The sequence below is a fragment of the Myotis yumanensis genome, unplaced genomic scaffold (assembly GCF_028538775.1).
Source record: "Myotis yumanensis isolate MYYU_CA2020_CCGP unplaced genomic scaffold, mMyoYum1.0.hap1 SCAF_19, whole genome shotgun sequence".
Taxonomy (NCBI): Eukaryota; Metazoa; Chordata; class Mammalia; order Chiroptera; family Vespertilionidae; genus Myotis; species Myotis yumanensis.
The window spans coordinates 12,771,449-12,785,582 of record NW_027223770.1 but is presented as its reverse complement, the minus strand read 5'-3'; the positions used below and the strand labels follow the sequence as shown (position 1 = coordinate 12,785,582).

At 46.0% G+C, this 14,134-nt stretch overlaps 2 protein-coding genes across 2 annotated transcripts in view; one reads left to right on the top strand and one right to left on the bottom strand.

The window, feature by feature from the left end:
- PI4KA (phosphatidylinositol 4-kinase alpha) overlaps positions 1–14,134 on the top strand; it is a 96,918-nt gene that overhangs the window by 48,836 nt on the left and 33,948 nt on the right.
- Positions 1,532–12,674, bottom strand: SERPIND1 (serpin family D member 1). Its single transcript, XM_070399647.1, has 5 exons — positions 12,658–12,674; positions 8,600–9,495; positions 4,400–4,673; positions 2,487–2,631; positions 1,532–1,810 (listed from the first exon to the last, which is right to left on the bottom strand). The coding sequence occupies exons 2-5, from the start codon at positions 9,477–9,479 to the stop codon at positions 1,619–1,621; spliced, it is 1,491 nt and encodes a 496-aa protein (XP_070255748.1). The 5' UTR covers positions 9,480–9,495; positions 12,658–12,674; the 3' UTR covers positions 1,532–1,618.

Here is a 14,134-nt window from a genome sequence, read left to right as displayed (position 1 = left end):
TCACCTAGCGATCAAGAGGATATGACAAGGAAAGATTTGGTCTCAACCCCGTACTTGTCAGTAGATGGTGGAGGCAGAGGCAGGCCCTGGTGCAGGAAGTTGGGAAGGGAGCAGGCAGAGAGGGTTAGCAGCGAAAGCAGGGCCTGGGTTTGAATTCAGGCTTGAGGCAGGTCATTTTACCACTATGAGCTTTAGTTGTTTGTTCAGCTGCAAAAAGGTGATAACAGTGTGAACCTGTCAGGGTTGGTGTGAGATAACACAGGGTATACCCATCACAGTGCCCCCAACATTGGGGAGCACTACGTCCCCCTCTTTCGCTGCCCCCATGACTGGTATTGGTCTCATTGGGTCAGAGCCCCTATGTGACAAGATTCCACATGTGACCCTGGAGTCAGGCCAACCTACACTTGAACCCTGGCCACACCACTCACTGCAGCAGCATCTTGGCAGGTTTTGGTGCCCTGCTGAACCAGATCTTTCTCCTCTGCAGAGAGAGAGAAAGCCTCTCCTGTCGGGGTCACAGTTGCACAGCCGCATGCACAAAGCTGCCATGCTCTCCCTGGCACGGCCCACCGCCCCCAGCACTCTCGAATTCTGAACAGCCTCTTTGGATTCCACTTGTCTTACCCAGGTAGCGAAGAATCCAGAAGTTTATTCCTCAGATGTCGCCTGCTTTATCAAACCAGACAGCAGCACATCTGAGGGTCTCCCTGCATCCAGGGATGAAAGCCGAAATGTGAGGCCCACATGAAGGCTGATCTGAGGAATTCCCCATGCAGCCCCATCCACAGCAGCCCTGTCCCCGGGACTTAGCAACACGCACCCGAGACTGTGCCATGAGTCACTGTGGAAAACTCAAGTTACTTTTTCTAAACCTCTGTCATTTCTGGGGACATCAGCTATTGTGAATTTAGCCTTTCTTCGTTATTTGAGCTTCAGAAATTAGAATTATAACAGAGATACACAGTGAAAGTGGTGATATTTATCTCTACTAGTAGGGTAGAAGGCAAGGCCATGTGTACATACTGTCCTCTGGGCAGCAGTGAGGTGACAACAGGAGTACAGATGATAGCATCAGTTTGGAAGGTTGGGCCTTTGCTAGAATTAAGCCCTAATGCTGAGGGACCCCTTGAACACGAGGTGGCTTCTCTGCTGGCATCAGGGATGATGCCGCCTGTGCACCTTCCTTGAGAAAGGTGAGAAATTAGTCATGCCGCTCTTTTCTGTGTTCTGTGTTTAGATGAGGAGCCCTGGTTGAGAAAGGCTTTGAGTAATAGAGCCAGATGTGCAAGGATGGGGACTACAAGGGAAGGAAGTGCCAGGGAGGCTCTGAGGAGGTGGGAGGTAAGCTGGTCTGTATGTTGCTGACACCCTCTAGGTAAAAGCTGACATGCCATAGGTACATGAACTTCTATGAACTGACAGCATTGTTCACTATGCAGAATTAATTCCAGCAGGGTTCTCATTGTTGGTAAATTTCTTCTCTCATATGTTTCTCAGTTTCAGAATGGTAGTATAAACCACAAAGTCATGATGCTAAACATCTCTGTTCTCATTGTTACAATGAAAGCAGAACTACAGAGTGCCCCCAAAACTTGAGACACCCAGACCTCTATCTTTAAGACTTGGTGGGGTTGGCAACTTTCCCCATGAAGAGCAGGCAGCTGGTGCGGTGCTCATAGACGAGGAACAGGAAGGGGCGGTCGACATTGAAACGGACTTGGGTTGTCAGAGGCATGAACCCCACCGTCGTAACAGCAGCAGCTTGGGTGCCCTCCTCGTTCACTGTGATGGTACCTTGGTGCTTGAACTGTTTCAAAATGGAAAGGAAAGTTGTCAGATTCTGTCAGTTGGCACACAGAGGGATAGAAGATAGGGCGGAGTTGCATCTTATTCGGGGACTAGGTTGAAATACTATATGCAGGGCACAGACCACAGCTGGTTAGAATGACCCTTGAAATGCTTTCTAATCACCCATCAGATATGGTAATTGTGCTTAGAGGCCATGTTGTTTAAACAACACTTACTGTAAACTCTAGCATCATAATCATTCTTTCCGGTGGTCACAGTATGAGCAATGTGTGAGCCAAGACTTACACTCTGGGGTGCACTGGGAGGATTGGGCCTGGACTGCACATAGTTTGGACTGGTGTTTTCTTTTTTGTGGAATGCCTATCACGGGTGTGTTAAGTTCATAGTGCAGTAGTGCAGTGTCTCTGCATGTATTTCACAGAACTTTCAGGATTCGGCTGGGAGTAGCTATTTCACAGAGTGGAGCACATACCTGCTCTCTCTCTGGTGTCAGCAGGAGCTGGGCCCAGCCCCAGGCTGCTTCCTGAAACAGGCCACCCTGCCCACTCAGTGTCTGGCAGACTCAGGGAGAGCAGACCCAGCTTCCCCAATATGTGACATCAGGGCCGGGCGGGAGGAGGCTTTGCTTGGGGAGACTCTGGGGCTGGGTGCAGAGGGCAGAGAGGAGAGGTTACCAGATCGATGGCGATCCTCTGGTCTGAGATTCCTGTCATGTTGCTGCTTTTATCAAACAGTGCCGTGATCCCCATGGACTTCAGGGCCTCCACCAGGTTGTAGTTCTTCTCCAGCTTGAATTTGGGCAAGAGCACCTCTCGAGTTCTGGTCAGACAGTAAAAGGGGGCCGAGTTTTATGAACCACAAGTTAAAAGAGTCATGTTTCTTCTTTACATGCACCCAGAGTGGTGCGTTTACCACAGAATTGACACAGCACTTGTTAAAACCATTTCCTGGTACTGTCACCTGAGGATTTTGGAAAGACCATCTTAATGTAATCCCAGTTACCGAAGACTGAGGCCTGGTTACTGGTGAGTGGTCATTTCCTCAATACTCTGGAGTTCATGTCCTATCTTCCAGGTTTATGGTTGGAGAAGATGTCTAAAATTATTGTTTGGTCCCTAATTTCAGCCATTTCTTATTTTATTAATTAAAGTCAATGTGCTTAAAAAAAGAACCTGTTATACATATATATACCAGACAGTGCTGAGCAGTCTTAGTCCTTGCCTCAATTCATTCAGTCCTCAACTGGATTAACAGCAACAATAGTGCCTTTGGAGCCAGATCCAGCCCTCACCGGGATAAAGAGAAGCCCGATGCTACTCCCCTTCTCAAGAGCTTGCTTTCCTTTTAGCAAGCCAAGACTCTCATGTGAAGCAGTGAAAACATAAAGATGGTGTGTTCATGTCTGATCAGCTCTAACAGGGCTAACTACTGGAGCCATCCAAGAAGGGATGTGGAGGAGGGATATTCCTGTGGCCTAGAAGGTTGCCCACTGCTTGAGAGATGGGGACCTCACTGTGTGAACAAAGGCCTGGAGGGAGTGTGAGGCTGTGGTCTAGCGGGGTGCAAGGGGCCACCAGGCCAAATGGGAGGGGAGAGAGGAGGAGATGGGAGTAGAGCAGGCTAGATGGGGCTGTGTCCGTGGGCCAGGCCAGGAAGCTGGTCTATATCCTGTGGGTGGGGGTCCACAGAGTTTATGAGAAGAGGCAGGTGGAGATGGTGTCATGAGAATGCTCTTCTGGCAGCCAGTGCTGGGGTAGACTGAGGAATGGAAACAGGCCATTGGTTAGGCCTCTATAGGCTCAGGGTAGAAGGTGGTTAGGAAGCAGGCAAGTACAGAAGGGACATTTTTAAGGAGAAATTGTCAGGGCTTGATGACTAATTGGCTACCTGGGCAAATACCTTCTTCTAAGAGCTTGTTTCTTAGTTTATTACATTTCTTTGTATTCTTGTCTCAAAAGGAGAACCACACCAGATTCACTTCTTAATGTAGGCCTAACCAGTATCCAGTGAGACAGAAATGTAACTTCTTCATTTTCTGCCACGATCCAGTAATAATCTTAGTAACCTGTAGTTTTGACTATGGAGTAATAAATACTAATACAGGGAAATCATGAAAGACGTGTCCTTAATGAGTTAAGAGAACCTCAGGATTTCTTGGGTCGGGGAAGGTCTTTGTTAAACACCTCTCAGGTTCTGGGCACTGTGAGGGACGCTTGACATTGCTTTTCTATTTATTTCCCCCAGTGGCCGGGCAGTTAGGGGATCATGCTGCTTGTATAGATGACAAAGCCAGGGCTCAAAGCTACAAAGCAAGTCCATGGCAGAGCCAGGATTATTTCCAAGCTGTGTCTAAGTCACCTGTCACTAGTTGCTGTCATTACGGAGAGCAGATGTGTTTTTCACAGAAGCTCTGATTATCTCTCACCGAGCAAGAAATTTGGGCCGAATTAATAGAGTGGCCCAGTGTGGCAGTTCTTGGGTATTCATGCATACTTTTCCATTTTTCTTAAAATGATCAAAGTACTAGTATTCCCGGGCTCCCTCAGGATCCTGGAAATCAAAATGTCAAACACTCAACCTGAAGTACCTGTTTGTCATGCTTTTTTGCCATCTCTCCACCACCTGGGGCGTCAGCTGTGTCTCGAGGGTCTTCATTCCCGACAGCTTGTGCGGGACCACGATTAGCATGCTGATGCCGCCCACATACTCCAGCTGCAGGACGTCGCAGTCCAGCTCCTGGTCATTTGTCGCCAGGAAGCTCCCCTTGGTCTGCATCATGGAGACCTTGACCACCTCTCGCTCGTTCAGCCTGAAGTTGTGGTTGTGGGTCATTTCTGTTGGGAATTTATTCACCCAGGAACCTATAAAGTCAACAGAAACGGGGCTTTCGTGAAAATGTTGAGAGCAGTGGTCCTCACACGTAAGCATGCATCAGAAGCCCCTGGAGGGCTTGTTTGGACTGCAGGTCCCACCCCCAGAGTTTCTGATCCCAAAAGTCTGGTTTGGGCCAAGAACTGGCATTTCTCGCCTGTTCCCAGGTGATGCTGATGCTTCTGGTCTGCAGACCACACTTTGAGAAGCACAGTTTTAGAGGATTCTAAGGTCAGAGCGCTAACATACGTGTAGGAAGCATGGTAATGGGGGAGGAAAAGTAGATTGGAGTAGATTCTGGGTTAGATTCTGACACTAACTAGGTGTAGACCAGCCGTGGGCAAACTACGGCCCGTGGGCCGGATCCGGCCCGTTTGAAATGAATAAAACTAAAAAAAAAAAAAAAAAAAAAGACCGTACCCTTTTATGTAATGATGTTTACTTTGAATTTATATTAGTTCACACAAACACTCCATCCATGCTTTTGTTCCGGCCCTCCGGTCCAGTTTAAGAACCCATTGTGGCCCTCGAGTCAAAAAGTTTGCCCACCCCTGATGTAGACCCTAGCACAGTGATGGCGAACCTATGAACTCTTTTTTTTTTGTTGATTTTTCTTTATTAAATGGCATTTAAATATATAAAATAAATATCAAAAATATAAGTCTTTGTTTTACTATGGTTGCAAATATCAAAAAATTTCTATATGTGACACGGCACCAGAGTTAAGTTGGGTTTTTCAAAATGCTGACACACTGAGCTCAAAAGGCTTGCCATCACTGCCCTAGCAAGACACCTCACTTGCCCGAGCCTCTCCTTGTTCGTTTGCAAAGTGAGTAGCTTTTAGCTCATGGCAGATCTGTTTTGGTGGCTTTTATCCCTCACACTCTGCAATTCTCTAAGAACTAGCAAGACACATTGGTGATGCTGCCATCAAGACCTTCACTTTAGATTTGGGCACAGCGCTATGTATCCAAGAAGTACGTGACTAATTTAGTTCTAGGATGCTAGTAACTAGTAATGAGGGATGCTTGACAGATGAGAATTGGTGATGTCAGGCATTCTTTTAAGCACCTTTCCTGTATTCCCTCATTTTCTCCAGCAACCATACAGAGGTGGGTGCTTTTTATTATTAGCTCCATTTTACAAATGAGGAAACAGGCACATAACAGAACAACTTCAAGGTTTGCAGCTGGTGGGTAACAGAGCTGAATGAGATAAGCAAGAGGTTCATTTGCAGGAGGTTAAGTGCCCAGTCAGTCACCGGTGACTGACACTATACTTTCCGTCCGGAAGATAAAACAGGCTGGGCGCTTAACGTGTTAAACACTACCTGCTTCTGATTGTAGCTAAGTTTCCTTCTCCCTGAGCCGGCCTCTGCCCCGGAGTTGCAGCACTATTGACACGGGCAGTTCTCTGTGCTGGGCAGCTGTCCTGCGCATTGTAGGATGTTTAGTGGCATCCGTGGCCTAACTCCTGAAGCTGTTCCTAGATGCCAGGAGTGCTTCCCCCTGCGTCCCAGGTTGTTGTGAAAGCCACAAACGCCTCTTGACATTTGCCCTGGGAGCACAGTTGTCCCCTGGTTGAGAATCACTATTCTTTCTGCTGAAGCTGTCACGTGTCTCCTGGATTCTTTCCTTTGCCTTCCTGTTGAGGCCGAATCTCTGTTTTATTGTGCTTTACAAAGTGGTTGTAACATTTAAATTAAAATAAAAATAGTAACAAATTTGGGGGCTAGAGATTAAAATTCCTCTTTGAGACTCTCCTTTGATAAGCATCCATGAAAGACTGGATGTTACTAGCATTTCTTCCCTCTGACTCCCAGGATTAAATTAAGTGACTGAAGTTTCAATATGATGGCAAAAAGAAGCACCTATATTTGCCACTTTTACACTTTTGGGGACACTGGTTATTGAGTTCAGGAGATTATAAAGTGACCATCTTAGCTGTTTCTCCAGCCCCTTTCCAGTTAGGATGGCTTGCTGCTGTGTGTCTGCCTGCTCAGCACCCGGCCAGCCCAATGCAGAGGCTCTTGGGGCCCAGAGGTACCCCACAGACTTGTAGGACTGAAGGCTTTGGTGCACAGATGCTTGCACTGGCCTGTTCTAAAGGCATTCCTAAACAGAATTCAATTGCTTATAGAAGTTAAATAATATTGTACATACTTAATATATAATATTGAAATCTACAGTTTGACTCTTCCGAGTTCATTGAGACTTCCCAGCATGCCATGCACTGGGCTAAAGTGTGGCACCACTGTCTCTTGCAGTGCTGCTCCCAGCCCTGTCAGAATAGGTGTTATCTCTGTGATAAAGGTGAGGAACCACGTCACAGAGATGGTGAATGACTTACCCAAAGCCACACACGTAAGGGGTGGTGAAGCCAGGGCTTAGACTGCAATCTGCTCACTTCTAAAGCTGCTAGCCAGCCACAGAGATATGTCTGTGTACATACATATAGGTTTCCCCACTACCCAAAAATAGAGCCGTCCTGTGAAACCTTGTATAAGCCAAAGTGATGTCAAGTGAAGAGTGCCTGTATTCCTTAACTGAAAGAAATCTGAAGAGGATTTTCGCTTTTACAGAAAAAGCTGTTGCTATACTAATGTAGTTCTTTTGTAAAAGCAAAGTGGTAACTTCCAAAAAGTTGTGTGTCTGTCACAAGCCTGTTAGAACTCAGCCTTTGGTCCCCGCCCCCCAGGACAGTGCTGTGCCTGACTTTTGTGGGGAAGGGGGGAAGCCCAGGGTCCAGCTCATTCCTGTGGTCTTGGCTTCCTCAGCGCCCCCTTGCCCATCTAGCAGAATGCCTGCCTGGCACAACTGTTGGGAGGTCTTGGCATAGGCACAGAGCAGTGTGTTGGCCTGTTGAGGGGCGCTGGCCCCGTAGCAGCAGCCAGGAGAGGGCCTTAGTCCTTTGCCTCTCAGGCTGGTGCCTACTAATTCTTGGTGGCAGAGAGGAAAGTGTCACAGAGACCCGTTGTGATGCTGGCTCGTTCCTGTCTCTGCCCTCCAGCCCTCTAGCCTTGTAAGGTAGAGGTTTCTTGTTTAGGTCCCTGAGGGCATTTTAAAGAGAATCTGGATTTTACAGACCGATGCCCATTTACTTCTAGGGCTCCAGGGGTCCTGTGTGTGTATAGTGAGGGGGAGTCACCTCTGTAAAAAGTGCTCTGGGCCCAGCGTCGACCTATGAACCAGAAGGTCATGGTTCGATCTCTATGTGCAGGAGACAGCCAATCAGTGATTCTCTCTCATCATTGGTATTTCTATCTATCTCTCCCTCTCCCTTCTTCTCTGATATCATTAAAAAATAACGTGTTTTGGTGTCTGGCCCAGAATAGTTGCTCTAGAAATAAAAGTTTATTTGCCCCTACGCCTGCCCGTTAGTGCAGTGTCCCAAAAAGAGTTGTAGGTGTTAATGTCAGTTATTCAAGCTGAATAGTTTTCACTTCAGCCTTTCATCCATATTCCTGCTTACTGAAAATTGGGCAAGGAAATGAAAAAACTCCAGACTGGCCCAATACTAAAAAGGTTTTTGTATTATTTTTTCCAATTTAACAAGGTGCTAGAGATGTCCCTCCTGGGGCGGCCCTGGCCCTGTCCCTTACTAGCTTTGCACTCAGTGATATTTTATTTCTCTGTACTTTGGTGTCTCTATCTGTAAAATGGGGACACTAATAATAGTACCAACCTCCCAATGTTGTGAAGATTCAGTGAGTGTGAAAACACGAAGTTAGGGCTCAAGTAAATGTCAGCTCCTACTGTCACCTCATCATGGTCATGCCTCTCTCTGTGAGCTGACCTTGTGTCTTGGTTTCCTGGATAAATCAGAGCTAGAATATAGTTCTGGCATTCAACCCACCTGCATGTGTACTAAGAATATGTTGCGACTTTGCTTTGAGAAACATAAAGCTACTTCTTACCTTTAAAGTAGATGCAGTTTAAAATCATCATCTCAGTGGCTGGGTCTATATTCTCCAGAGCATCTTTGATGAGGCCCTTGGTGAGTTTCAGAATGTGGTTGTTGGTTTTTGATATGAAGGCAGGGTCTGAGAAGTCCGCTGCTTGGGCCTCGGCAAAGTAGTATTCTTTTACTTTAGTTTTGAAGTCATTCAGGATTGGAAATTGCTTCTGGATGTAAAGGTCATTGACTGACCGCAGTGTGTACCCAAAATTCCTCCTGAAGAGGCGATGAGTCAGTTTACGAAAGAGATTATGAATGGTCATGATTTCATACTTGCTGCTGGCATTGACAAAGTCTTTAAAATGCAAAATTGAGTGTACTTGTTCATGAGTCTCCCCCTTCAGGCCCAAGGAAAGCATACCCATGGCGGTGGAAATGCCCACAGGGGCTATGAAGATGTTGTCAGAAGGACTGGCCTGCTCCCTCAGTGCTCGGTAAAGGTTGAAAGCGAACTTAGCATTGAGGATGTTAAGGCGCTGGATCCGGCTCTTGCCGTGGAAGAGCTGGAGGATGTTCCCAGCACTGGCCTCTGAATCTGTGGGTGAAACCACGTCAATGATGTCGATGTAATCGTCATCTTCACCGAATAGCTTCTCCAGATCCAGATAATCCTCGTCCTCCTCCCCCTCTGTGATCCAGTCGTTGGTGACCGTGTTTTCCTTGTGGAAGTCGGCAGCGAGAAGGGGCGTGCTCAGGTTTTTGCTATTCACCTGCCCCCCCTGGGGATCCACAGACTCAGAACCGTCCCCTCCTTTCTCAAGCTGATCCACCTGGCCATTGCTCCCACACACAGATATTAATATGAGAGAAACAACGAGGGGTTGGAACGGGCATTTCATTTTGGCAGAGCTAAAGCTGGAAGGAAAAACACGACATGTGAGAGTCAGCTTAGCAGACCCCACCCCACCTCTGCAGTGCTTTCTAGTAGGTAGGAGTCCTGGAGGCTTTGACCCTGGGAGTGCCAGCCTTTAACCATTTTAGGATTATGGATAAAGAGAATCTGGTGAAGATAAGCCGATACTAACATTGCATGCGGACTTCATAAACCTGCCCGAAGGATCCATGGGCCCCTACATGAGAATCCCTTCTTTAAAGGTTTGCAGAGAACTGTTACCATCTAGAATCCTGGGGCTCAAGAGCCCTATGGAGTTTCTTTTTCATTCATTCACTAAACTTTGTCTCCTATCTTCACACAACCTGTTAGGCACTGGAAGTATAAAGGTCTCCCCCACCCAGGGGCTCACCAGCCAGGTGGGAGACAGATGTGCACTAAAGAAGGTGGGGTGCGTGATGCAGATCTGGGGTGCAGTGCTGCCTCCTACAATAGGAGTGGGGTACCCAGAGAGTCAGGGAAGCTTCACCAAGAGGTGGGGTTTGAGTGGAGGTGTTGAAAATATGTATGGGCCAGGCTTTCTGAAAACAGATATTCTAAAGGTATTTGAAATTTGTGTAGTCTTGGAGGGTTAGTTTGCAGAAGATTTGGAACTTGTCCGTAACAGAGACCCCCTCCAGGCTTGTGAAGTGTGACGGGTGGGCTGAAATGTGTTGGGGCTACAGGCTGTGCTTGCTGCAGGTGTGCTTTTTTTCTCCTTTGTGTTCAGCTGGCTGCCACCGCTGTCAGGAGGAGCTTGGTGTATCTTACTTCACTGCTTGTAGCATGGCGTTAGGAATAATCTCACTAGGCATATAGTGAGATTAAAGAGGGGCACTCTCCTTAAGTGAAAAAGATAAGTTTTAGTACATACCCTGTGGTAAGCCTGTCTTTATCTACTCATCCTCTGCCTGTTTTAAGAAAGGATTTGACTTGGCTGCCAAATGGCTTTGTCTTTCTCTTACTCATTTCCTGGGTTATTAATTGCATCTCTGCAAACCTTTATTAGATGAGCTGTTATTTAATGCTTCTGTATTCTGTCAGGATGATGACATTGTTGTAATGCTATACAAGTGCACATTATCCCAACTTCTGATCACCCCAGAAACAGGAGTTGTGACTTATTAGGTTTGTTGTGTGTGTCCCATCTCCTGTTCGATATTTGAGGACCAGAATATCTGCTTCCAGTGGAGGCCAGATAAGAGTTACTGCTCCTGTTAAGTAAATACTTGGACTTGTTAGGCCTGAAGATGGGGCTAATGGTATGGATACCCCACTTGAAATGTTCTCAGTTTGATGTTGATGTTGCCAGGCACTATACAAGGAACTTTGTCTATGTAACTTCATCCTCACAGCATTTTACAGATCAGGACACTGAGCCTCACATCCATATGAGTGGTTGTAGCTAGATTGGCACCAAGTTGGATGAACCCTCCCACCCCCTCATGGCGGAGTGCTCTGCCTGTTTGCCCTGGATCACCAGCACTGGTTTCCCTACCCTTCTTAGTCTCTCCCTCCTTGTGTCTTCCCCTACAGTCCTTTTAAAATTACCACCTCAGCTGTTTTATTTGCAACCGAGAGGCTTTTGAATTGCGTGTTTTGGGGAGGGAAAGGCATAGTCTCCAGCTTTGAAAATCCCTGTTGTTTTTTCATGCAACCCCTCCCCATCCCCAAGCATCTAGCTGAGGCTGCAGTGAAACGATTTCTAATGTGTGTGGCTGCAAGCAGAACTAGGCCCAGTTTCCAGATAGAATTTGGCATAGGTATTGATGGCAATACATTTCTAAAAGTTAGAAAAGAAGTAAGTAAGCGACTTGGTGGAAGTCTCCCTACTAGGCTGCACTGAAAAGTATTCTCGGATAAAAACAGGTTAAACAAAATAAACCCAACTTGACTAAATAAGAGTTCAGGCAAAGAAATGTGAGACGAGCCCTAACCGGTTTGGCTCAGTGGATAGAGCGTCTGCCTGCGGACTCAAGGGTCCCAGGTTCGATTCCAGTCAAGGACATGTATCTTGGTTGTAGGCACATCCCCAGTAGGGAGTGCGCAGGAGGCAGCTGATCCATGTTTCTCTCTCATCGATGTTTCTAACTATCTATCTCTCTCCCTTCCTCTCTATAAAAAATCAATAAAATATATTTTTAAAAAAAAGAAATGTGAGGCCAGATGGCGAGGCAGAGGTGAAAACATTCATGTTTTTATCCTGTGTTCCGATAATATATTCAGAAGCTTTCTTATACCCTGTTCCTGTATTATATGATGAAAAGCCAAAAATAGTTTTCATTATTCCCTTATCAGAGGAAGGAGAAAATATATCTGATATTTCCTATGGATTGAAACTAAGTATCTAAAGGTAAATCTTCCTGTTGTTTTGCCATTTAGTATAACAAGAATTATATAAGACACTTTAAAACATTCACTCGGTTATGTTTAAGCCCAGATTACTATCTTTGGAGAGAAGCGTTATTTTTGGTTACACGTCAGCACTTAACACTGGGACACCCTTGTTCCTCATAACTGTTATCTCCAGGCCCAAACAGGGCAGGGATGATGGGAGAGAAGTAACTGTCTCAAGTTTTAAAAAATCTTTAATTTTGAAATAATTTCAAACTTCCAGAAAAATTCAAAGAACAGCATAGAGAAAAAAGCCTGTGTACACTTTTTCCAGATGTCATATTTTGGAATGGTGGTTTTATTATTCTTTTTCTCTCTCCATATATATATATGTGTGTGTTTATCTGTGTGTGTACACACAGGCACACTCATACACCTTTTTTTATCTGAGCCATTTGAGAGTAAGTCCCTTATATTTTGTCTCTCTAACTTTTAATTCTAATGTTCCAGGGAAAAATGCCTGAGAACAAGGATATCCTTATACATCATCACAGTAGTTATCCAAAGCAAATGACTTAACATAGGTATAATCTTTTCTTACTCTAATTCCTGTTTTTAATTTCATTAATTGTCCCAATAATGTAACTGAAAATTTTTTATAATAAGCAGATTAAAAAATAAAACATTTTTCCATTTCTAAGATAGTATAGAAAGCTTTTGAAATTGTAATTTGATAGAGAAATGCACCAGTTGCCCATCTCTAACCACAAATGAGAATTTATAATCAGTAGAAATGTTAGAAACAAACTCACCTCTGTGCTTCTGTGAAGTGTGTTTCAGAGATGAAATCAGCCAAGGTCATCAGCACAATTTCAAAGTGAACTTTGGTGCTGGGCTGTTGCGTATCTTCCAAAGTAAATATGTCCCAAATCAAACACCACTCAACTAGCTTTGTCAGCACATACCCCTCAACTGTGTCTTTGGTTACTTCTGAGTGACTTGTGACTCCTCGGCTCCAGTTCTGGTGTAGCTGGCGTTTTGAATGCATGACTGTCACTGTGTCGATGGGCTGATGGAGCAGTCTCGCGAAGCCACCATAGAGATGCTTTTCAGAGCTTGGGGGCTGGGTTACTTCAGGGCTGGTAGCTGTTCTGCTTCCATGAAAGTAAAGGTCACTGTGAATTCTGCCTGTAGGATGAATCACAGTGCCTGAGTTCGTCCTGGCCTCCAGGGCTGACATGGCTTCGAGGCAGGCGGTTCCGTGAGCTCAGTGACAGGGGAAGAGAGAGGATGAGATTTGTGACTTACAGCATAGGGAGACCTTTCTTCTGTCAAGGGTCACTGTCTTCTCTGCCAGAATTTGCAGCCCAGTTCTCCTGTCCATTGTAAGACTGCGGAGCAGGGCTTTCCAAGCTCAGGTCCACCTAGGCCAGTGGTCGGCAAACCGCGGTTCACGAGCCACATGCGGCTCTTTGGCCCCTTGAGTGTGGCTCTTCCACAAAATACCACGTGCGGGTGTGCACGTATAGTGCGATTAAAACTTCGTGGCCCATGCGCAGAAGTTGGTTTTCAACTGGGGTGAGTCTATTGGCGTTAGAAGAAGTGGGGGGTGTCGGTTGGTCGGTGGGGCGACAGCAGACGCGGCGCAGGCAGGCCGCAGGATACGCAGCGCGGGAGGCGCGCAATTCATGCACGAGTTGAGTGAGCCAGTCAGTCAGCAGTCTCATGGTGCAGTGGTTAGTGCTAGTCGTGTCCGCAAATTGCGCGCGTGTGACAAAAGTACCTACTCGAAGCATAAAGTTACCTGTATTTTTCCAACCAGCTGCATATCCTACAGGTATTTTTGTCATAAATTTAAGAATAGATGAAACAAGTATACAAGACGAGTGTGGATGGGAGAGTTGGAAGGGGTCGACCTGAGCGAACGTACCTCAATCAGATTGAGGACGTCTTTAGCAAAGGCCAGCTTAGGAGTACCCTAATTAAGTTAATAACAATGTACCTACCTATATAGTTTAAGTTTAAAAACTTTGGCTCTCAAAAGAAATTTCAATCGTTGTACTGTTGATATTTGGCTCTGTTGACTAATGAGTTTGCCGACCACTGACCTAGGCATTCACAATCTGTGGGGCTATGATTTGTTTATTTGTATTTTTTAAAATATATTTTTATTGATTTCAGAGAGGGAGGGAGAGGGAGAGAGAGAGAGATAGAAACATCAATGATGAGAGAGAATCATTGATCGGCTGCCTCCTGTACGCCCCCCACTGGGGATCGAGCCCACAACCC

Excerpts from the sequence above, each read along its gene's own strand:
- SERPIND1 (XM_070399647.1), bottom strand. The coding sequence starts at position 9,479 with ATGAAATGCCCGTTCCAACCCCTCGTTGTTTCTCTCATATTAATATCT. Across the intron at positions 2,632-4,399 it reads CAAAAAAGCATGACAAACAG|AACTCGAGAGGTGCTCTTGC; the intron begins GTACTTCAGGTT and ends CTGTCTGACCAG. Across the intron at positions 1,811-2,486 it reads AGAGGATCGCCATCGATCTG|TTCAAGCACCAAGGTACCAT; the intron begins GTAACCTCTCCT and ends ATTTTGAAACAG.